Source organism: Ovis canadensis, chromosome 1 (assembly GCF_042477335.2).
Source record: "Ovis canadensis isolate MfBH-ARS-UI-01 breed Bighorn chromosome 1, ARS-UI_OviCan_v2, whole genome shotgun sequence".
NCBI classification, from domain to species: domain Eukaryota; kingdom Metazoa; phylum Chordata; class Mammalia; order Artiodactyla; family Bovidae; genus Ovis; species Ovis canadensis.
Genome location: NC_091245.1, coordinates 85,659,409 through 85,683,083, shown reverse-complemented (window position 1 = coordinate 85,683,083; position 23,675 = coordinate 85,659,409). Strand labels below are relative to the sequence as shown.

Genomic DNA, 23,675 nt, shown 5'->3' with positions numbered 1-23,675 from the left:
TAATAACTGAGCATATCCTTCAGGTTGAAAGAGATTTTTCATATTGGGAACTTTATTTTCCCAGAAAAGATACAAATTGTACTTATCAGAGAGGGCAAGAGTGAGAAATAGGCGAATAAAAGTCCTGCCATGCCATCTATGGTATCCATTACAATACAGTGCTTTTTATGTGTTTTCTTCTTAGGATTCTCATTGTCTTAAGCTTTAGTCTGTGTCCTATATCATGGGGTTTTATTTGCTTCATTGTCATTTATGAATACCCAAGTGTTCCACAGGGAGAATTTTGTAAGCTAATTGGAACCAAAAGGCAATTATAAGCAGTAGAACTGTAATCAGTGTGCCAAAAATATATATTTTTATCCACAATAAAAGTTAAATAACCTAGAAAATAGTTGTGATACTTCACACTTACAAATCTTGCATCTACATGATCTTTATTCTAAGGAGTGAAAATGTTTTTACACGCATTCTGATTAATTCACAGAAATCTGCATAAAGAAGGTAAGTTTTAACTGTGGTTTTTAAAGGGCCAAACTCATTATCCATTTACCGGATGGCATTTGCAGAATTAAAATTAGACTCTCTTCCAGACTTCTGGTCTGCTACTTCAGTTCTATATGTTAGACCATCCTTTGTTTTAGGAGAGTCCCTTGTAATTTTTAACACCTTTAAGGAAAACACATTTTTTAAAGGCAGTTTAGTTCTGTTTTGGTAGAACAAGCAGGAAACAAAACATTGCTCTATGTAGTTTCTGCTTTTTAAGTTGTTTTAGCTCTTTGCCTCAAAGGAAAGAATAAAAAGTCAGAAAATAAGTTGAGCTTCGGGAAATTCTCAAGAGGAGTGAAGCATTTCTACTCAGTCTAGACTGGAGGCAAGGAGCCTAGAGTGGGACTGACTATGGGCCACAGGTGTTAAATGCCCCTTACCCCTCTCTGAGCCCTGAAGACAGGGTGGCAGTGACTGCAGCACCTTGACCCTGGTCTTAGCTCACCTTGACCCTGGTCATAGTTTACCTTGTCAAGAAATTTTGCTTCCCACATGGCTGCTATATTTAGTGTTCAAACATACAACAATCCAGGCGATATTTTCTCACAAGTTCATTTTTCTCTTGTTCTAACCTGAAAAATAAAAAAAAGGAGGATTCAGTTGAAGGAATCTTGTTCTTAGAAGACATCCTTTCTCCAACCTTTGGTCATATTTTACCTTCTGCCTGAAATTTCCTTTTTACCCCCATTCTCTTAGATAATATTTCATTACCATCGGTACTCAATTTGGTGGGTCACCTTCTCTGAACCAAAAGGGCTTCTTCTATTTTGTAACTCATCATACTGTATCCTAGTGGTTTACTTATCCTTTTCCCTGCCCAGATAGATCTCTCCCAGAAAGATAAGAACCATGGTTTTCATATTCTCATCTCTAGTGCTTCCAATAAAAGAGGTATTCAGTCCATGGGTTTAGAATGAAACTGCTTAGAGCTCTTATTTCCACAGTGCATATGTTAACTTAAATTACACTTTATACTGTTATTTGAAAAATATCCATCTTTTCAGATTTAAATTTATCTTTGTTCTCCCAGAATAGTCATAAAACTATTTAACCTTGTATCCTCAAATTTTTTACTTAAATAATGGGAATGTTAATACTTTAAGTGACTTATAAGGGTATTGCTACTGTAAAAATCACAGGGACTTGAAAGAAAATTGAAAAGGAGAAAAAGTATATTTCTGTATAATTGTTAGTGATTCTGAAAGATATGCTTCATTTTTCAGAAATGAAAAAATGCTTATCAGTTTGGTTTTGAAAAAATTTTTTAAATTTCATCTTCCCCATATTTAATATGAAGAGTCCTCCGAATACACACAGGTTCATAGAAGACCACTGTGCTGTCCCAGTTTTGATACCCAATTCTTGAAATTCTTTTATATTAAATGTTTAACTTCATAATGAGACAAAAGCACAAATGATAAATTCTGCAGGAGATAGCTAATATAAACAGGATAAAATGATGAGCGCTTTCTTCACAGCAGGTTTGGACCAGGAAGGCCTTAGATACATCAAGGAGAGTGAGAAGAAAACAGACTTTGCCTAGGGAATAGTGTGCTTACCTGTGGGAACTGTTGACCTTTTGTTCATTTTGTTTTTTTGTAAATTAATTTATTTTAATTGGAGGCTAATTACTTTACAATATTGTAGTGGTTTTTGCCATACATTCACGTGAATCACCCATAGGTCCCCCATCCTGAACCCTCCTCCCACCACACCCCTCCATCCCATCCCTCAGGGTCATTCCAGTGCACCAGCCCTATCTCATGCATCGGACCTGGACTGGCAATAGGTTTCACATATGGTACTACACATGTTTCAGTGCTATTCTCTCAGATCATCCCACCCTCGCCCTCTCCCACAGAGTCCAACAGTCTGTTCTTTACATCTGTGTCTCTTTTGCTGTCTCATGTATAGGGTCATCGTCACCATCTTTCTAAGTTCCATATACATGCATTAGTATACTGTATTGGTGTTTTTCTTTCTGACTTACTTTGCTCTGTATTAGGGCTTCCCTGGTGGTTCACAGGGTAAAGCGTCTGCCTCCAATGTGGGAGACCTGGGTTCGATCCCTGGGTCGGGAAGATCCCCTGGAGAAGGAAATGGTAGCCCACTCCAGTATTCTTGCCTGGAGAATCCCATGGACGGAGAAGGCTGGTAGGCTACAGTCCATGGGGTCACAAAGAGTCGGACGTGACTGAGCGACTTCACCTCACCTCGCTCTGTATAATAGGCTCCAGTTTCATCCATCTCATCAGAACTGATTCAAATGCATTCTTTTTAATAGCTGAGTAATACTTCATTGTGTATATGTACCACAGCTTTCTTATCCATTCATCTGCTGATGGACATCTAGGTTGCTTCCATGTCCTGACTATTGTAAACAGTGCTGTGATGAACATTGGGGTACATGTGTCTCTTTCAATTCTGGTTTCCTCAGTGTGTATGCCCAGCAGTGGGATTTCTGGACTGTATGCCAGTTCTATTTCCAGTTTATTTAAGGAATCTCCACACTGTTCTCCATAGACCTTTTGTTCTTAAGTCATCTGTCCTGTAACATAAAACCTGACCCAGACACCCTCTGAGGTCTGAAGGAAGGAGGTAAGTGGAGTGGAGTTGGTAGATTTTTCTTCCCAGTACCTCTGCCTGCAATTTTAGTTGTCAGATCATGTCAAAAGATTCTTTTCCTTTGCCCTTAATTAGGAGACTTTCTGATTCCTTCAAGACCATACAAGAATATTAACTATAATAGAATTTTCTAAAACTATGCATGTTTTTCTCCTGATCCAAAATTGAAATGTCAGGCTGGATGATAGTCAGAGGCAAATAGAACACAAAAGAAGTATTTTTTAAGAGATTCAAATCTTCTTTGTTAAGAAAAGTTGAATCCTAATATCAAAAGACGCATTGCTTTGGCATTATGAAGCAGAGAGTAAACATCTCTGGGAACTGCTATTCTGAGGTCAGATTCCTTCTCGAGGGCATTTCTTTGTGGACTCTGAAACTTGGTTTAAAGATGGCAGTGACACCTTGTTAGGCAGTACTGGAGCAGTTTCAGGGTGCTTCTCAGGTGACCTTTGCTTTGCTTCTCCACTGTCGCTTATCACTTGCTCATCCCTTGTGTAAAACCAGGAGAAACCAAGGCAGAAGTGAAATTATGATGTGGGGATTGGAAGCTGTGTGATGAGTAGAAGCTGATTTGGTAGAAATATGTCCTGTAATTATCGGACCCTTATTTTGACAGGTGTTTACCTCAAAATATTGAGTTAAACCAGGGTCCCTAATTACAGAAAAGTAGAAAAAGGCAGAGTGGGACTGTAATAAAACAAGGGAGGCCCGGGAGAGATGATTATAGAAGATAATAGACATTAGTAAAGGGCTGTAAGAAACATTTTCCCTGGGTGACTGCCAACTGGCTTTGATTGAATAGATCATAAACTGAGTTTGCAGGAATGTTTCCAAGTGTACAGAATGTATTGTGGGAACTGGAAAACCTCCTGAGTGGGTGAGGTTCTAATTGTTAACTCTCAAAATGGGCATTTTTGCTTAAGAGTTCTTATTGGTTCTTTTCCCATGGTTTCCAGTATAACCTACATTTGGTATAGGCCACAATATAGGTTATAATGTAACTTGATAAGGACTCTACTGTCTAAGGAGAAGTTCCAGCGGTGAAGTATTACTGCTTCTTTTCCATATAGAGGATAACATTATTAAGGAAAAAGTCTGAGGAAATCTTTTACATTATTTTACCATCATAGAAACTATGCTCTGTCCTAATTACTACAAGTTTGTGTCAATAACAGAATACATTTAGTGGGCCATCAATCTGCAACTGATTTGATACCATGAGGGGTTTCCATAGAGTGGCATGCCCTTAAGAGTTGGGCCATTTATTAAATTATAACATATATTGAATTTTAATTATTCATTGTAATCTGAATAAAGGAATGTTATTCTTCACGAGTCAATCCTATATACCCTAGGAAACAGAGGACTTCAAACTGAGTCAGAATGAAAGTCATTAAGGACCTGAACTGTCTGTCCTCTTCTATAAGTTCAGTTCAGTTCAGTCGCTCTGTTGTGTCCAACTCCTTGCGACCCCATGGACTGCAGCATACCAGGCCTTCTTATCCATTGAATCAGTGATGCCACCCAGACATCTCATCCTGTCTCATCCCCTCAATCTTTCTCAGCATCAGGGTCTTTTCAAATGAGTCAGTTCTTCACAACAGGTGGCCAAAGTTTTGGAGTTTCAGCTTCAACATCAGTCCTTCCAATGAATATTCAGGACTGATTTCCTTTAGGATGGACTGGTTGGATCTCCTTGCTGTCCAAAGGACTCTAAGGAGTCTTCTCCAACACCACAGTTCAAAAGCATCAATTCTTCAGCGCTCAGCTTTCTTTACAGTCCAAGTCTCATATCCTTACATGACTACTGGAAAAACCATAGTTTTGACTAGATGGACCTTTGCTGACAAAGTAACATCTCTGCTTTTTAATATGCTGTCTAGTTTGGTCATAGCTTTTCTTCCAAGGAGCAAGCGTCTTTTAATTTCATGGCTACAGTCACCATCTGCAGTGATTTTGGAGCCCTAAAAGATCAAGTCTCTCACTCTTTCCATTGTGTCTGATCTATTTGCCATGAAGTGATGGGACCAGATGCCATGATCTTAAGTTTTCTGAATGTTGAGTTTTAAGCCAACTTTTTCACTCTCCTCTTTTACTTTCATCAAAAGGCTTTTTAGCACCTCTTCACTTTCTGCCATAAGGGTGGTGTCGTCTGCATATCTGAGGTTATTGATATTTCTCCCAGCAATCTTGAAACCAGCTTGTGCTTCCACCAGCCCAGCATTTCTCATGATGTACTCTGCATATACGTTAAATAAGCAGGGTGACAATATACAGCCTTGACGTACTCTTTCCCAATTTGGAACCAGTCTGTTGTTTGTTCTATGTCCGGTTCTAACTGTTGCTTCTTGACCTGCATACATATTTCTCAGGAGGCAGGTCATGTGGTCTGGTATTCCCACCTCTTGAAGAATTTTCCATGGTTTGTTGTAACCTTCACAGTCAAAGAGTGTGGCTTTGGCGTAGTCAATAGAGCAGAAGTAGATGTTTTTCTGAAACTCTCTTGCTTCTTTTGATGATCCACTGGTTGTTGGCAGTTTGATCTCAGGTTCCTCTGCCTTTTCTAAATCTAGCTTGAACATCTGGAAGTTCACAGTTCACATATTGCTGAAGCCTGGCTTGGAGAATTCTGAGCATTACTTTGCTAGCGTGTGAGATGAGTGCAGTTGTGCAGTAGTTTGAGCATTCTTTGGCATTGCCTTTCTTTGGGATTGGAATGAAAACTGAAAACTTGGTGATTACTTAAAATTAAAATCACAAGAGAAGTATTCTGAGTAATAGCACCATACAAATTATATGCTCGTGACAGCATTAGACATCTTTAAAGAAATAATATTTTACAATGAACAGAATTAGTACTTTAGTGAAAAGTATATTGGCTTCTTAAATAAGGACAACTTATTTATATGTATAAATAAGTACAACCAGATTAAATTACTGACACGTAGTATCCCTGATTAAGAATTTGTGGGTCAGATATCTCTTGGTAACAGCAATTGACTGGAAAACTGCAGGGACTTGGGAAAAGTGATCATATAAATAAAAATGTTTGGTAGTAAAAGCAACCTCAGAAATCCATGGGTCAAAGTCTGTCATTTTACAGGTGAGACTGTTGAAGCCAAGAATGATTAAATGACTTACCAAAGATCTGAAAGCCAGGAAGAGAATACTGGGCTCCTGACTTTCTATACATATCAAATTATTACCATAAATGTTTTATTTCTTCTGTTCCAAAATTCTACAAAATGCTATAGAAATAACTAAATCAAAAGCTGGTTAAGATACAACCCGAATGGGATCCTTGAGACAGTAGCCATATTATTCATTTTTAATCTCCTGGTACCTAGCATAGTATAAATATTAAGAAACCAATATACTTTTCATTAAATAACTAATTCTGTTCATTGTAAAATAGTATTTCTTTAAAGATGCCTAATGCTGTCATGAGCATATAATCTGTATGGTCCTATTACTCAAAATACTTCTTTTGTGATTTTAAGTAATCACCAAGGATAGGAAAACATTCATCAGTTATCTGCTGCTGCTAAGTTGCGTCAGTCGTGTCCGACTCTGTGCGACCCCATAGATGGCAGTCCACTAGGCTCTGCCATCCCTGGGATTCTCCAGGCAAGATCACCAGAGTGGGTTTCCTTTTCCTTTTCCAATGAATGAAAGTGAAAGTGAAGTCGTTCAGTCGTGTCCGACTTTTAGCGACCCCATGGACTGCAGCCTACCAGGCTCCTCCACCCATGGAATTTTCCAGGCAAGAATACAGGAGTGGGTTGCCATTGCTTTCTCTGCAGTTGTCTGTTAGAATTAGAAAAACAAATCCCTATATTTTGGACCTTGCTAATGCTGATTTATTTGGGAGGCTATGTGGCCTCTCCCAAATAGGATTTCTTCCAAGATGTGGTAGAATCCTGTTTTTCTTTTCAGATTTTGTATTGAGTAACTACTCGTGATTTTACTCACTTATATGCAGATCAGTTTTTGCTTGCTAATTTTTCTTTCATCAGTTATATTTTGATTCAGGATTGTACTGTGTAGACTACCCAGTGAGACTTTGGTGGGGTGGGGGAACTCAAGACACGCATAACTAGAGTGTTCCCTTCCCTGCTGGCAGAATTCAGTAACATCAAAAAATTCGTCTTTTGGATAACAAGAAAAATGCACTGCAGTCTCGTCTCATTCTGCTGTTACAATCATCTCACATCTAATAAGTTTAGAAATACAGCTTATGGCTTTTTAGTGAATTTTTTCTTAGCATACATTTCACAACTTTTTAAAGTTTTTGACACTTTTGTCTGCCAAAATTTCAGAGAGATAGTAAACATAAGCAATTTTGTGTGCATTGGTAAAACCATCAAATATAAAAGAAGCTTTTGTCATATATTTTGATAACTTGATGCAATTATAAACTCTTATAAATTGAGGATAAATTTAATTTCAAAGATCCTAGATCAAGATGCAAGGGTTTTTTTTAGAGTTATTCAGAATTCTAAGCCTATCACAGCTATTTACCTACAGATGAATTATGCCAGGAATGTGAATTTCATACAGCCTTCTGAAAAACTTCATGTTTACTGTTTATACATTGGACAAAAGTGAAAGACCCTGTTCTGACTGAGAAATTTTAAAAGCACCTGGTTTATGGTTTTGTTGTTCTGTGTGTGTGCGTGAATATTTTCGAATTCACATCATGATCATTCAGTACAACCATATGCAATTATGTTTGGCACATTTTTAAGGTGATCACTGGTAGGAAAATGTGTAACATCTTACTCATCAAATAAGAAGCAATTAACAATGAAAAAATGTGTATAATTGCAAGAAAGCATTGAGATTAAGAACTGGATTCTCTGCAATGTAACTGTTTCCTATTCAGGTAAAACACATGAAAGTGTGTCACTTGTGGCTTAGCAAACTTGCATAAATATAGATAAGGAAGATGGGGTTATACACAGAACCAGGCATTTCTGTTTTAATGTGAATGGGTCAACTAAACAATGAAAATTTAAAAGTAAAAAGATTGAGATAAATCAAAAAGCAATATTGTAGGAAAAAAAAAAAGAAAGGTTTTTTTTTTTTTTTTTTCTTTTAGCACTTACCAAGTGCTTTTACAAACATTAGTTCTTTGAACCTTAGAACACCCTGGTGAGGCTTCGGTGGTAGAACTTGTCATCATCCTTGTTTTACCACTGAGCCTTGCCTGCAGTTGGGCAGATTCATATAGCAGAACTGGGATGAGAATGAGCTCTTCTGATGCCACATCCCTGCTGTCTGATTCTGCATTGCTGTATATCTAACTGATAACACTGGTGTGGCAGCAGCTAGGGTCAGAGATTGCTTCTCACCAAAGGCCAACTTCAGACAGCTTCTTTGTTGTGGTCTTCTCTCCTTTTCTGGTCCTTTAGTTCCATCTCAGGTACTCAAAAAAATGAAGGGGAAGGAGAAAAAAAAAAAAAAAAAAAAGCCTGTCAGTATAATTCCCAAAATAGTGCTTGCTAAAAGCTATCCATCCAATCAATAAACTAATTTGTATATTCACCTCTATTCTCGTAATTTGTGGCCACCCTGTACATCTCTCCCCACCCCCAACAGATTGTGTATTTCTGACAGTGACTGGCCAGGGTGACAGTTGCTCTGGCCCTTATCCATGGGTGATGAATCGCCTAGTAATCTCCACACCACCATCATGCATACGTTGAAAGTGCTTAGGGCATTGTAACTTGGGAGAAATTCCAATCTTTCATAAATAACCATTAATATATCCCTTTTAAGTTCAGCTTTCCAAATCTGTTTCAAATTGTTCAGTGCTATTTCCAGGAGTGCATTAAAGCTCCAATCCAGGTGGTATTAAGGGGATAAATGAGCCACAGGGAAAATACACTCTGTATTTTTCTTAAAGCAATTCTTTCTCCTTTGTACAAAGTTAGGAGCCAAGCAATTTACGATTAAGACTTCTGGAGGATATTCTCTATCATTTTCAGCCATTTTGTGTATGAGTTTAAAAAATGCAATTTTAGCTCTGCCATCCTAGCATACATTAACACTTTTCTCCATAGAAGTAGATTGTAAATATCACTTCTACCAGCATTTCTAAGTAGTTTTAATTCATTATGATTCACTGTAGTTTCTTTTTGAAGTAAAATGAAAAAACAGTTATAAGCGAAAGTCAGAAATAAATGTCTGAATATGCATTTATGCTTGTGATCAGGCGTATCAAAGAGAGTCATCAATTTTAGTTTTGATCCATTTTTATACAGGAAGCAATTTGTTTTTCAGGAAAAGGCATATTTTATGAATCATAATTTAATATTGTTTTGTGTCTGTACCACTTTATTTAATGAAAGTTATAAAGGTGCCTCTTTTCTTACCATATACAGCCCATAGCCTATTTTCTCAGGTACTTTCCAAAGAGAATATTTTCATTAGAATGGCCCAATGTGTACCGTTAGATTTACAAAAGTCCCATCACATAATGCAGAGAATGCCGTGTAGAATAAATGCATATAAAGATAGCACTGTTTGATACATCAGATGACATATAACTGTAAATGTTTTCAAGTTGACCTTGAAGATGTTAAGGAACTCACCACAACAAATACCAGACAGGAGATTAACTAGAAGACGACTCCCTATCTCTGGCATTTGTACTAGGCATAAAAGGAATGACAAGTCAATTATTTGACCCAGAATAAAATGCCCGCACGGGAAAAGAAGGAGGAAATTCAGCTACATGTCTCTTATCAAGGTTAGTAAAAATTTCATAAGTAGATCATCACATGATGTGCACAAAATCAATGGCTTTGAAAATGGTTGATTTCATAGCTATAGTCCTCAGTTCCAGCCATGCGTAGGGGATTGGCAGCTGCTCCGCCCATTAATATTAATGAATTATCAATGTACAGCCCACGCACAACCACCAGGGAACCAAAAATACTCCACCTACACACTACTTTATTTTTTCAGTCTTCCAAATGTTTCAGGATGGCTACTCCCTTAATAAGTAGAGAATCGTTAAGTACAGTACGTATTATTTCATGTAGCTAAAACTGACATCTCATAGAAATTAGTGAGGAAATGTAACTTTATTCATCTGTTAAGGTGTGTTAAATTATCTCGCTTCTTTTTCATTGAAGGGATGCCTGTGACCATTAAGGAAATGTAACCTGTACTGCTAGCACATTTCATTAAGAGAAAAATTCAGAATGACCTTGGTAGTCTGCTTAGTGAAAAATTCCTTCTCCAAGATCTCCACTAGTGTTAAATGCACTGTTACAGAACATCACTGTTTTTTCTAAATTCTGAATTCAATAGAATAAGCTCTGTTCTTTTGCTGATCTCCTCCCTCCTGATGGTTCCTTCCTGCTTTTTAGTTAGATTGATTTCTATAAGTCTGATTTCTTCTCTCTACATTTTCTTCCACAACATTCTTGCTCCTATGATTTTAAGTTTCCCCTCTGTATGATTGCCATCTCACTCTGTGTTATCCAGATGGATTACATAATCACCTCCTTGACTTTCCCCCCAGTCTTTAACTCCCATTCTCTACTCTTCCCCTATCTAAACCACAGGCAAGTCCTGAACACTGCAGTTAAATGATATCGCTAGCACCTGTTACCCTTCCTGCAGGCCTGTCTCCTTTCTATGACACCATTTTTTGAATGACATTCTCACCTACAAAGCCATGCCCATCTATAGGCCAGCTGCGTATTGATGTCATATTATTCTAAAATATATAATCCCTTTACTGAGACCCTGTGGCCAGTGATAAATTTCAGATATCATAGTCAAGCTGGTTCCTTAGCCTTCTTTCTACTGTGCCCTTTGTGAGTCTTATGATGCAGGGAGAAGCAGTGCAAAGCTCTGAAGTTAGATCATCTGAATTTGAATTCTGGTTCTGTCACTTGCTTCCTTCACCAGGGCTTCCCTGGTGGCCCAGACGGTAAAGCGTCTGCCTGCAGTGCAGGAGACCTGGTTCGATCCCTGGGTCGGGAAGATCCCCTGGAGAAGGAAATGGCAACCCACTACAGTACTCTTGCCTGGAAAATTCCATGGACAGAGGAGCCTTGTAGACTACCGTCCATGGGGTCGCAAAGAGTCAGACACAACTGAGCAACTTCACCTCACGTCTGTCACTTGCTAGCTCTGTGATCATGAGTAAATCATTTAACTCCTCTGTGTCTCATTTCTCTCACCTTTAAAATAGGGATCGTAGTTGGACCTATCACAAAGGAGTATTTTAAGGACTAAATGAAACACTCAGATCAGTGTTTAGCATACAGTTCAGTTCAGTTCAGCCGCTCAGCCGTGTCCGACTCTTTGCGACCCCATGAATACAGTAGTGGTACAATAAGTGTTACTCATTATTAGACTCCGCTTAAAGGGAATGATTTACATTTCCCGTGCACATGCTATAATTTCTTAGCCCCAGGCCTTTCTCATGATGTATCTTGTTTTCAGAATATTCTCCTTTTCCATCCCTGTTTGTTTAAACCCTGCATATTTCACATTCCTATGTCCCCTTTTCCATGTAGCTTTCAGAAAAACCCTGAATATTCAATCTGTCTTTTGAATTTCCATAGCCTTTCCTGTACCTTTTTAACAGTATTTAGCCCTTTTGTGTGTGTGTGTATGTATGTTACTTGCTTAGTCGTGTCCGACTCTTTGTGACCCCATAGATCGCAGCCCACCAGGCCCCTCTGTCCATGGGATTCTCCAGGCAAGAACACTGGAGTGGGTTGCCATTTCCTTCTCCAAAAGGAACTATAGAAAGAAAGTGAAGATGCTCAGTCGTGTCCGACTATTTGCGACCCCATGGACTGTAGCCTCCCAGGCTTCTCCATCCATGGAATTTCCCAGGCAAGAGTACTAGAGTAGGTTGGCATTTCCTTCTCCAATTTAGCCCTTTCTACTTTGTATTATGTGTATACATAGTTTCTGAAAATATAGGGGAAAACAAAAACTGTCTTATGAATTTTTCTCATGGTCTAACCAAACATTAGATACTGTATTTGTTGACTGAATGAATAAATATTCCACCTGTTCACTTACTTTTTCCCTAGTATGCAAGTGCAATTGCAGTTTGAGAACCTTGCCAAAACTAGTATCTTCTCTCTGCTTGGTTATGTAATTCATCTCCCTCTATCTTAATCCACCCCTTTCCTCTTCTCTTTTCTCCCCATACCTCTAACTGTTCCCCTTTTTCTGCTCCACTTACCTTTTCTCCCTTCCACTCTCCTTCCCTCATCTTCTCTTTTCTCTTCATCTTCCTCCTCATCATTGTCTTTAATTCTGGGTTCCTACTTTTTAAAATTTTCTCTACAAACTCATTGCCAAGATCTGTAAGAACAAAGGGATACTACTTCAAGGAGGAGATATTTTCTGATTATTTTTTGTTACTCTTCTTTGCCAAAAATAATAGAGCATGTAGCATCCGATTATAATGCAACTTACTCATATGAGGTACTGAGAAGCAAGCAATTGTTAAATAGCAAATAAAAAGAAGCCCAATATCTGGACAAGGAGAAATAATCTCATAAGAACTTTTAAATTACATGTTCTGATTACTGCAGTTTGAGTATGGTTAGTTTTTCTAGAAAGGGGAAATAATTGTGTCATGAGATTCTTTTAAAGAGGAGTTTGACTAGTGGCCTCCAAGAATAAATTCTTTTCTTATTGTTAATTTCTCTTTCTTATTTACAATGCTATTTTGAATTACAGTCCATTTCTCCAAAATCTTAACTGTCCTCTTGCCTTAATCAGTATCCTGTTTCTCCTAAATTTGAAAATCATCTAAAATATCATATCTGTTTCCATTTCCATGTGTCTTGCAATGTCTCATCCTGTTTGAAGAACATTCCCATGAGTTCTGTTAGGGATACAAATACCAGTGAAATCTAACTCCTAATTAATTATGAATAATTATTGAACAAAACGATCTGCTTATATTTACAAATGTAAATTTGAAAGATACAGTATGCATATATTATCTCTACTGTAGGATTGAGGGATGTGAAGCTAAGAAAATTGAATGGTAGATTGGAAAGTCAAACTTGAATTCCTATTTTACAATCATGATCTGAAGCCACATATAAGGTTTAACAATTTTGTTTTATTATTTTTTAATGGTACCATATTTATTTAAATTGGAGGCTAATTATTTTAAAATATTGTAGTGGTTTTTGCCATACATTCACATGTATCAGCCATGGGTGTACATGTGTTCCCCATCCTGACCCTCCATCCCACCTCCTTCCCCATCCCATCCCTCAGGGTCATCCCAGTTCACCAGCCCTGAGCACCCGTCTCATGCATTGAACCTGGACTGGCGATCTATTTTACATATGATAATATGCATGTTTCAATGCTATTCTCTCAAAGCATCCCACCCTCACCTTCTCCCATAGAGTGCAAAAGCCTTTTCTTTACATCTGTGTCTCTTTTGCTGTCTCACGTATAGGGTCATCATTACCATCTTTCTAAATTCCTTATATATTCATTCATTTACTATATTGGTATTTTTTTTTCTGACTTACTTCACTCTGTAAATAGGCTGCAGTCTCATCCACCTCATCAGAACTGATTCAATGCATTCTTTTTAATAGCTGAGTAATATTCCATGGGAAAGAAATGCAAAAAAGCAAAATGGCTGTCTGGGGAGGCCTTACAAATAGCTGTGAAAAGAAGAGAAGAGAAAGGCAAAGGAGAAAAGGAAAGATATAAGCATCTGAATGCAGAGTTCCAAAGAATAGCAAGGATAGATAAGAAAGCCTTCCTCAGCTATCAGTGCAAAGATAGGAGAAGACAACAGAATGGGAAAGACTAGAGATCTCTTCAAGAAAATTAGAGATACCAAGGGAACATTTCAAGCAAAGATGGGCTTGATAAAGGATAGAAATGGTATGGACATAAAGAAGCAGAAGATATTAAGAAGAGGTGAACAAAAAAGATCTTCAGGACCAAGATAATCACGATGGTGTGATCACTCACCTAGAGCCAGACATCCTGGATTGTAAAGTCAAGTGGGACTTAGAAAGCATCACTATGGGTGGATTCATGTCAATGTATGGCAAAACCAATACAGTATTGTAAAGTAAAAAAATTAAAAAAATTTAAAAAAGAAAGCATCACTATGAACAAAGCTAGTGGAGGTGATGGAATTCCAGTTGAGCTATTTCAAATCCTGAAAGATGATGCTGTGAAAGTGCTGCACTCAATATGCCAGCAAATTTGGAAAACTCAGCAGTGGCCACAGGACTGTAAAAGGTCAGTTTTCATTCCAATCCCAAAGAAAGGCAATGCCAAAGAATGCTCAAACTACTGCACAATTGCACTCATCTCACTAGTAAAGTAATGCTCAAAATTCTCCAAGCCAGGCTTCAGCAATACGTGAACTGTGAACTTCCAGATGTTGAAGCTAGTTTTAGAAAAGGCAGAGGAAGCAGAGATCAAATTGCCAACATCTGCTGGGTCATGGAAAAAGCAAGAGAGTTCCAGAAAAACATTTATTTCTGCTTTATTAACTATGCTAAAGCCTTGGACTGTGTGGATCACAATAAACTGGAAAATTCTGAAAGAGATGAGAATACCAGACCACCTGACCTGCTGCTTGAGAAACCTATATGCAGGTCAGGAAGCAACAGTTAGAACTGGACATGGAACAACAGACTGGTTCGAAATAGGAAAAGGAGTATGTCAAGGATATATATTGTCACCCTGCTTATTTAACTTCTGTGCAGAGTGCATCATGAGAAACACTGGGCTGGAAGAAGCACAAGCTAGAATCAAGAGTGCCGGGAGAAATATCAATAACCTCAGATATGCAGATGACACCACCCTTATGGCAGAAAGTGAAGTGGAACTAAAAAGCCTCTTGATGAAAGTGAAAGTGGAGAGTGAAAAAGTTGGCTTAAAGCTCAACATTCAGAAAACGAAGATCATGGCATCCAGTCCCATCACTTCATGGGAAGTAGATGGGGAAACAGTGGAAACAGTGTCAGACTTTATTTTGGGGGGCTTCAAAATCACTGCAGATGGTGACTGCAGCCATGAAATTAAAAGACACTTACTCCTTGGAAGGAAAGTTATGACCAACCTAGATAGCATATTGAAAAGCAGAGACATTACTTTGCCAACAAAGGTCCATCTAGTCAAGGCTATGGTTTTTCCAGTGGTCATGTATGGATGTGAGAGTTGGACTGTGAAGAAAACTGAGCAGTGAAGAATTGATGCTTTTGAACTGTGGTGTTGGAGAAGACTCTTGAGAATCTGTTGGACTGCAAGGAAATCCAACCAGTCTATTCGAAAGGAGATCAGTCCTGGGTGTTCTTTGGAGGGACTGATGCTAAAGCTGAAATTCCAATACTTTGGCCACCTCATGTGAAGAGTTGACTCATTGGAAAAGACCTTGATACTGGGAGGGATTGGGGGCAGGAGGAGAAGGGGACAAGAGAGGATGAGATGGCTGGATGGCATTACCGACTTGATGGACATGAGTTTGGGTGAACTCCAGGAGTTGGTGATGGACAGGGAGACCTGGCATGCTTCCAGGTTCATGGTGTCACAAAGAGTCGGACACGACTGAGCGACTGAACTGAACTGAATATTCCATTGTGTATATGTACCACAGCTTTCTTATCCATTCATCTGCTGATGGATGTCTAGGTTGCTTCCATGTCCTGGCTATTGTAAACAGTGCTGCGATTAACATTGGGGTGCATGTGTCCCTTTCAATTCTGGTTTCCTTGGTGTGTATGCCAGCAGTGGGATTGCTGGGCCGTATGCCAGTTCTATTTCCAGTTTTTTAAGGAATCTCCACACTGTTCTCCATAGTGGCTGTACTAGTTTGCATTCCCACCAATAGTGTAAGAGGGTTCCCTTTTCTCTGCACCCTCTCCAGCATTTATTGCTTGTAGACTTTTGGATAGCAGCCATTCTGACTGACGTGAGATGGTACCTCATTGTGGTTTTGATTTGCATTTCTCTGATAATGAGTGATGATGAGCATCTTTTCATGTGTTTGTTACCCATCTGTATGTCTTCTTTGGACAACTGTTTAGTTCTTTGGCCCATTTTTTGATTGGGTCACTTATTTTTCTGGAATTGAGCTGCATGAGCTGCTTTTATATTTTTGAGATTCTTTGTCAGTTGCTTCATTAGCTATTATTTTCTGCCATTCTGAAGGCTGTCTTTTCACCATGCTTATAGTTTCCTTCGTTGTGCAAAAGGTTTTAAGTTTAATTAGGTCCCATTTGTTTATTTTTGCTTTTATTTCCATTACTCTGGGAGGTGGGTCATAGAGTTTCGTGCTATGATTTATGTCAGAGAGTGTTTTGCCTATGTTTTCCTCTAGGAGTTTTATAGTTTCTGGTCTTATGTTTAGATCTGTAATCCATTTTGAGTTTATTTTTGTGTATGATGTTAGAAAGTGTTCTAGTTTCCTTCTTTTACAAGTGGTTGATCAGTTTTCCCAGCACCATGTGTGAAAGAGATCGTCTTTTCTCCATTGTATATTCTTGCCTCCTTTGTCAAAGATAAGGTCTCCATAGGCACGTGGATTTATCTCTGTGCTTTCTATTTTGTTCCATTGATCTATGTTTCTGTCTTTGTGCCAGTACCATACTGCCTAGATGACTGTTGCTTTGTAGTATAGCCTGAAGTCAGGTAGGTTGATGCCTCCAGTTCCATTCTTCTTTTTCAAGATTGCTTTGGCTACTGGAGTTGTGGTTTTGTTTTTTTTTTTTTTTTGTATTTCCGTACAAATTGTGAAATTATTTGTTCTAGTTCTTTGAAAAACACCGTTGGTAGCAATGGCACCCCATTCCAGTACTCTTGCCTGGAAAATCCCATGGATGCAGGAGCCTGGTAGGCTGCAGTCCATGGGGTCACTAAGAGTCAGACACAACTGAGTGACTTCCCTTTCACTTTTCACTTTCATGCATTGGAGAAGGAAATGGCAACCCACTCCAGTGTTCTTGCCTGGAGAATCCCAGGGACGGCGGAGCCTGGTGGGTTGCCATCTATGGGGTCACACAGAGTTGGACACGACTGAAGTGACTTAGCAGCAGCAGCTTGATAGGGATTGCATTGAATCTATAGATTGCTTTGGGTAGTGTATTCATTTTCACTATATTGATTCTTCTGATCTATGAACATGGTATATTTCTCCATCTATTTGTGTCATCTTTGATTTTTTTCATCAGTGTTTTATAGTTTTCTATATATAGGCCTTTTGTTTCTTTAGGTAGATTTATTCCTAAATTTTATTTTTTTCATTGCAATGGTGAATAGAATTGTTTCCTTAATTTCTGTTTTCTCATTGTTAGTGTATAGGAATGCAAGGAATTTGTGTGTTAATTGTATATCCTGCAACTTTACTATATTCATTGATTAGCTCTAGTAATTTTCTGGTGGAGTCTTTACAGTTTTCTATGTAGAAGATCATGTCATCTGCAAACAGAGTTTTACTTCTTCTTTTCCAATCTGGACTCCTTTTATTCTTTTTCTTCTCTGATTGCTGTGGCTAAAACTTCCAAAGTTACATTGAATAGTAGTGGTGAGAATGGGCACCCGTGTCTTGTTCCTGACTTTAGGGGAAATGCTTTCAGTTTTTCACCATTGAGGATAATGTTTGCTGTGGGTTTATCATGTATGGCTTTTATTATGTTGAGGTATGTTCCTTCTGTGCCTGCTTTCTGGAGGGTTTTTATCATAAATGGATGTTGAATTTTGTTAAAGGCTTTTTCTGCATCTATTGAGATAATCATATGGTTTTTATCTTTCAATTTGTTAATGTGGTGTATCACATTGATTGATTTGCAAATATTGAAGAATCCTTGCGTCCCTGGGATAAAGTCTACTTGGTCATGATGTATGATCTTTTAAATATGTTGTTGGATTCTGTTTGCTAGAATTTTGTTAAGGATTTTTGCATCTATGTTCATCAGTGATATTGGCCTGTAGGGTTTTTTTTTGTTGTGTGTGTGGCATCTTTGGTTTTGGTATTAGGGTGATGGTGGCCTCATACAATGAGTTTGGAACTTTACCTTCCTCTGCAATTTTCTGGAAGAGTTTGTGTAGGCTAGGTGTTAGCTCTTATCTAAATTTTTGGTGGAATTCGGCTGTGAGGCCATCTGGTCCGGGGCTTTTGTTTGCTGGAAGATTTCTGATTACAGTTTCGATTTTCATGCTTGTAATGGGTCTGTTAAGATTTTCTATTTCTCCCTGGTTCAGTTTTGTAAAGTTATACTTTTCTAAGAATTTGTCCATTTCTTCCAAGTTGTCCATTTTATTGGCATATAGTTGCTGATAGTAGTGTCTTATGAGCCTTTGTATTTCTCTGTTGTCTGTTGTGACTTCTCCATTTTCATTTCTAATTTTGTTGATTTGATTCTTCTCCCTTTGTTTCTTGATGAATCTGGCTAATGGTTTGTCTATTTTATTTATCTCCTCAAAGAACCAGCTTTTAGCTTTGTTGATTTTGGCTATGGTCTCCTTTGTTTCTTTTGCATTTATTTCTGCCCTAACTTTTATGATTTCTTTCCTTCTACTAACCCTGGGGTGCTTCATTTCTTCTTTTTCTAGTTGCTTTAGGTGTGTAGTTAGGTTATTAGTTTTAACAATTTAAAAACCTTTCCGCTTATGTTTCCCTTCCTGAGCTATAGTAAGTTAATGTTAGGATTGGGTACAATGTGGAAGTAATTCTGAAGGTTCTGACCAATAGCATCATGCATCTACCATTACACAATTATCATTATGGTAAATTTGTTCTCAACATCGGCATTTTTTTTTTTCTAATTTAGGGTAGAAATTTAACATCTGGAGAGGTTGGATTTTTTCCGAGTGATGCTGTCAAGCCTTGCCCATGTGTAAGTATGAGTATTTTATTTCTTTCTACTTTATTTTTTGATGCTGTAGTTAATTATGCAAGAATGTATAAAGGATATTGGTCTGGTCCCTAATTAACTTATATTTTCTTATTAATAATATTACATACCAAAATCATGACTCCATTATCAGAAAACATTTTTAAATGTTAATGGAATATATGAAAGAGGAACTATTTACTTATTTTGTTTGTTTGAACAAAACTAAAAATTTTACCAGGTTTTAGAAGGAATAAACTAAAGCTACCTATCAGATATATTGTACTACTTCCCCTTTTCCCTCTGAGGTAGGGATTAAAAGCGAAAGTCGCTCAGTCATGTATAAGTCTTTGCAACCACCATAGATTACACAGTCTATGTAACTCTCCAGGCCAGAATACTGGAGTGGGTAGCTTATCCCTTCTCCAGGGAATCTTACTGACCCAGGAATTGAACCAGGGTCTCCTGCATTGCAGGTGGACTCTTTACCAACTGAACTATCAGGGAAGCCAAGGTGAGGATCTAATCTATTTCCAGTCACTTTGAGTTACAGAGATAGCGCACTTCAACTAGTGTGTTTGAAAGCGTGTTTGAAAGCATGCTAGAAAGCATGAAAGTCCACAGATTCTCCAAATATCTTACTATTATACATTTTTCTGTGCTTTAGTTTGTCATAACTGTTTATTTAGTGTCATAATGATATTTCCTGAAAACATCAAACACATTAGGCAAATACAAGAAGAGTGAATATTTACTCAAATATTATTATGGATGAATATCACATAAAATGTACTCCCTAATGCTTCATGAAATTTATATATTTCTGTTTAGCATAATATTTAATCATCAGAATTTGATGTTTAGAGTAGATTTTTATAGAAACTTTAAGTTCTTAGCTTTAAGTAAATGAAATTTTTTTTCTTGATACTAATATAATGCAGTTAATGGTTTGGAGGGAATAAAAATCTTGAACTATCTTGCTTGCCAAATTTTGGTCCTTCTGAGATTTCTAAACGGAACATTCTTTTTAATATTAATTAATAATGGGAATGTCTGCCATCCTTGACCTCAGATGTAATCTGAAGAATAATTTACTCTACTCATTCAAGATTAATTAAATTTCAAAAGCAAAATGAATATTAAAAAAGCTCTTGCTATTTCTGTGGGCTCTATGATCCAATTTCATATATTATTTAGCCTGTTATATCTTGAAGAAATCACTGAAACTTGATACCATTCATTTTATTAGATAAGCAAAAATGATTGTTTAGCCAGTTTTCTGTCATTTATACGAACATCATTAAGGCTTCCTATGCTTAAAGAAATGATATTTATTAAAAATTAAGATTTGGAAACCTAAAGACATCAACTGGGTTTCCCTGATAGCTCAGTTGGTAAAGAATATGCCCGCAATGTGGGAGACCTGGATTTGATCCCTGGGTTGGGAAGATCCCCTGGAAGAGGGCAAGGTAACCCACTCCATTATTCTTGCCAGGAGAATCCCCATGGACAGAACCCTGATGGGCTACAGTCCATGGGGTTGCAAAAAGTCAGACATAACTGAGCAACTAAGCACAGCAAAGACATCAAATCAAAACTACTAAGCATTTCATGTCCCACATACTGTTTACCTTCCACAGCTCCTTGAATATAGCATAGAATGAGCATTTGAAGTTTTATTTTAGGAATAGTCTAGCACAAAGTAGGTATTTAACATATTTTTTGTTGTATGAATGAGCAAAGGAGTGAAAAAAAAAACAAAAAAAACAACAAAAAAAGGCCCTAACTAAATGTAGGCAGCTATCAGTGGCAGATACTAATTGAATCAGCTTGTAGGATCATAGTGAATGGTATTTGGTGAACTGGTTACTGGAAAAAGAAATATGCTTAGGATTTTAAGCTGATAAAGAGTTGTAGGAACACATAATTATGAATTGGATTCCCAACTAAATGTAATTGTTTTTATAGCTTAAAATTAATAGCTATTAAAATTTTACTGCTTTACTTAGTGAAATTATAGATTAATTTGTTGGTTGTAGGTTAAATTAAGGTAAATATTTAGAAGGAGGGAAAACACAGGAAGAACATAAAAGAGACAGGTTTATTATTTCCGCCAATATGATACTTGGAGACAAAGCCTGGAGCTACAGCACAACGTAGACTTTGGTATCTCTGTGAATTCCAGATCCTTCAGTGGGTGAATGAGAAGAAAACTATATTACAGAAGATGATATGCCTATCTTTGCTTGGGCCTTGATTAGAAAGGAAAAGCAAGCATTTGGTTGGAAAGGAAAAAAGAAATTTTCTAAGAATTTTTATATTTAGGTCTTTAATCCATTTTGAGTTTATCTTTGTGTGTCATGTTAACAAGTGTTCTAATTTCATTCTTTTACGTGTAGTTTTCCCATCACCACTTCTTGAAGAGACTATCTTTTCTCCATTGTATATTTTTGCCTCCTTTGTCAAAGGAAGGTGCACATAGGTGCATGGATTTATCTCTGGGCCTTCTATCTTGTTTTATTGGTCTATATTTCTGCTTTTGTGCCAGTACCATACTGTCCTCTAAAGAATTCTTAACTTTAAATCCAAAGACCACACATGTGAGGGGTTGGAAGTCATACTACCTTTGTGACCTAAATAATTCTAAGCTAGAAACAGTAGAGCCTACATATTTATTGATAATTACCTTAAACATAAATGGATTAAATATTCCAACCAAAAGATGTAGACTGGCTTAATGGATACAAAAACAAAACCCATATACATGCTGTCTTTAAAAGACTCACTTCAGATCTAGGGACACATACAGACTGAAATTAAGGGGATGGAAATATTTATTTCATACAAATGGGAATCAAAAGAAAACTGGAGTAGCTATGCTCATATCGAACAAAATATGGCTTTAAAATAAAGACTATTATAAGAGCAAAGAAGGACACAATGAACAAGGATGAATCCAAGAAGATATAAGAATTGTAAATGTACATGCACCCAGGATAGGAGGATGTCAATATATGAGGCAAATGCTAACAGCCATAAAAGGGGAAACCAACAGTAACTCATTAATAGTAGGGGCACTTAACACCCCACTTTAATCAATGGAAAGATCATCCAGACAGAAGATCAATAAGGAAGCACAAGCCTTAAATGACACATTCAACCAAGGGACTTAATTGATATTTATAGAGCATTCCATCTAGAAGCATCAGGATATACATTCTTCTTAAGTGTGCATAGAACATTCTCCATATTGATAACATGCTGGGCTACAAGGAGAGCCTAGGTAAGTTGAAGAAAACTGAAATCATATCAAGCATCTTTTCTGATCACAACACTATGAGATAATAAATAATTTACCAGGCAAAAACAACTATAAAAAACACAACACTTGGAAGTAAACAATATGCTAGTAAACAACCATTGGATCGCTGAAGTAATTAAAGAGGAAATAAAAATATCCAGTGACAAACAAAAATGAAAGTATGATGTTCAAAATATATGGGATGAAGCAAAAGTAGTCCTAAGACAAAAGTTTATAGCAATAAATCTTACTTCAGGAAACAAGAAAGATCTCTAACAACCTAATCTTATACCTAGAGCATCTAGGAAAAGAAGAAAAAACAAAATTCAAAGTTTCCTTTTAGAAGGAAAAAACCATAAATATCAGAGATGAAGAAACAATAGAAAAGATCAGTGAAAGTAAAACCTTGCTCTTTAGAAAGATAAACAAAATTAATAAACCTCTAGCCAGACTCAGCAAGAAAAATGGGGAAGGGCTCAAATCAATAAAATTTAAAATGTAAAAGGAGAAGTTACAACAGACAGCACAGAAATACAAATGATCGTAAAAGACTACTACCACAATGAAATGCCAACAAAATGGACAACCAAGAAGAAATGGGCAAATCCTTAGGAAGGTACAATCTCCTCAGACTGAACCAGGAAGAAAGAGAAAATACAAACAGACAAATCACAAGGACTGAAATTGAAACTGTTATTTAAAAAACAAAAACTCCCAGTAAACAAAAGGCCAGGAACAGATGGCTTCACAGGCAAATCCTATGAAACATTTGGAGAAGAGTTAATACCTATCCTTCTGAAACCCTTCCAAAAATTGCAGAGGGAGGAATACTCCCAAATTCATTCTATGAAGCTACCATCACCCTGATAAAGTTAGACAAAAATGCTTCAAAAAGAGGCAATGTCACTGATGAACACAGACATAAAATCCCTCAACAAAATACTAGCAAACTGACTCCAATAACACATTAGAAGGATCGTATGGCATGATCAAGTGGGATTAATCCCAGGAATGCAAGGATTTTTAAATATCCACAAATCAGTGTGATGGACTACATCAATAAATTGAATAAAAACCATATGATCATCTCAATAGATGCATAAAAAGCCTTTGAAAAAGTCAACACCCATTTATGATAGAAATTTTCCAGAAAGTGGTCACTGATGGAATATATCTCAATAAAGGCCGTATATGATAAACCTACAGCTAGCATCATACTCAGTGGGGAAAAACTGAAAGCATTTCCTCCAAGGTCAAGAATAAGGCAAGGATATCCATTTTTGCCACTTTTATTCAACAAAGTTTTGGAAATCCTAACCACAGCAGTCAGAAAA

The 23,675-nt window shown here is 37.3% G+C and overlaps 1 protein-coding gene across 2 annotated transcripts in view; it reads left to right on the top strand.

Annotated features, from left to right (window-relative positions):
* The window catches only part of VAV3 (vav guanine nucleotide exchange factor 3), a 428,368-nt gene that overhangs the window by 355,869 nt on the left and 48,824 nt on the right, over positions 1 to 23,675 (top strand). For both annotated transcript variants that reach the window (XM_069599254.1, XM_069599261.1), the window contains exon 21: positions 18,978 to 19,043. In XM_069599254.1, the coding sequence (XP_069455355.1) occupies positions 18,978 to 19,043 (66 nt within the window). The remainder of the gene's footprint in view (positions 1 to 18,977; positions 19,044 to 23,675) is intronic.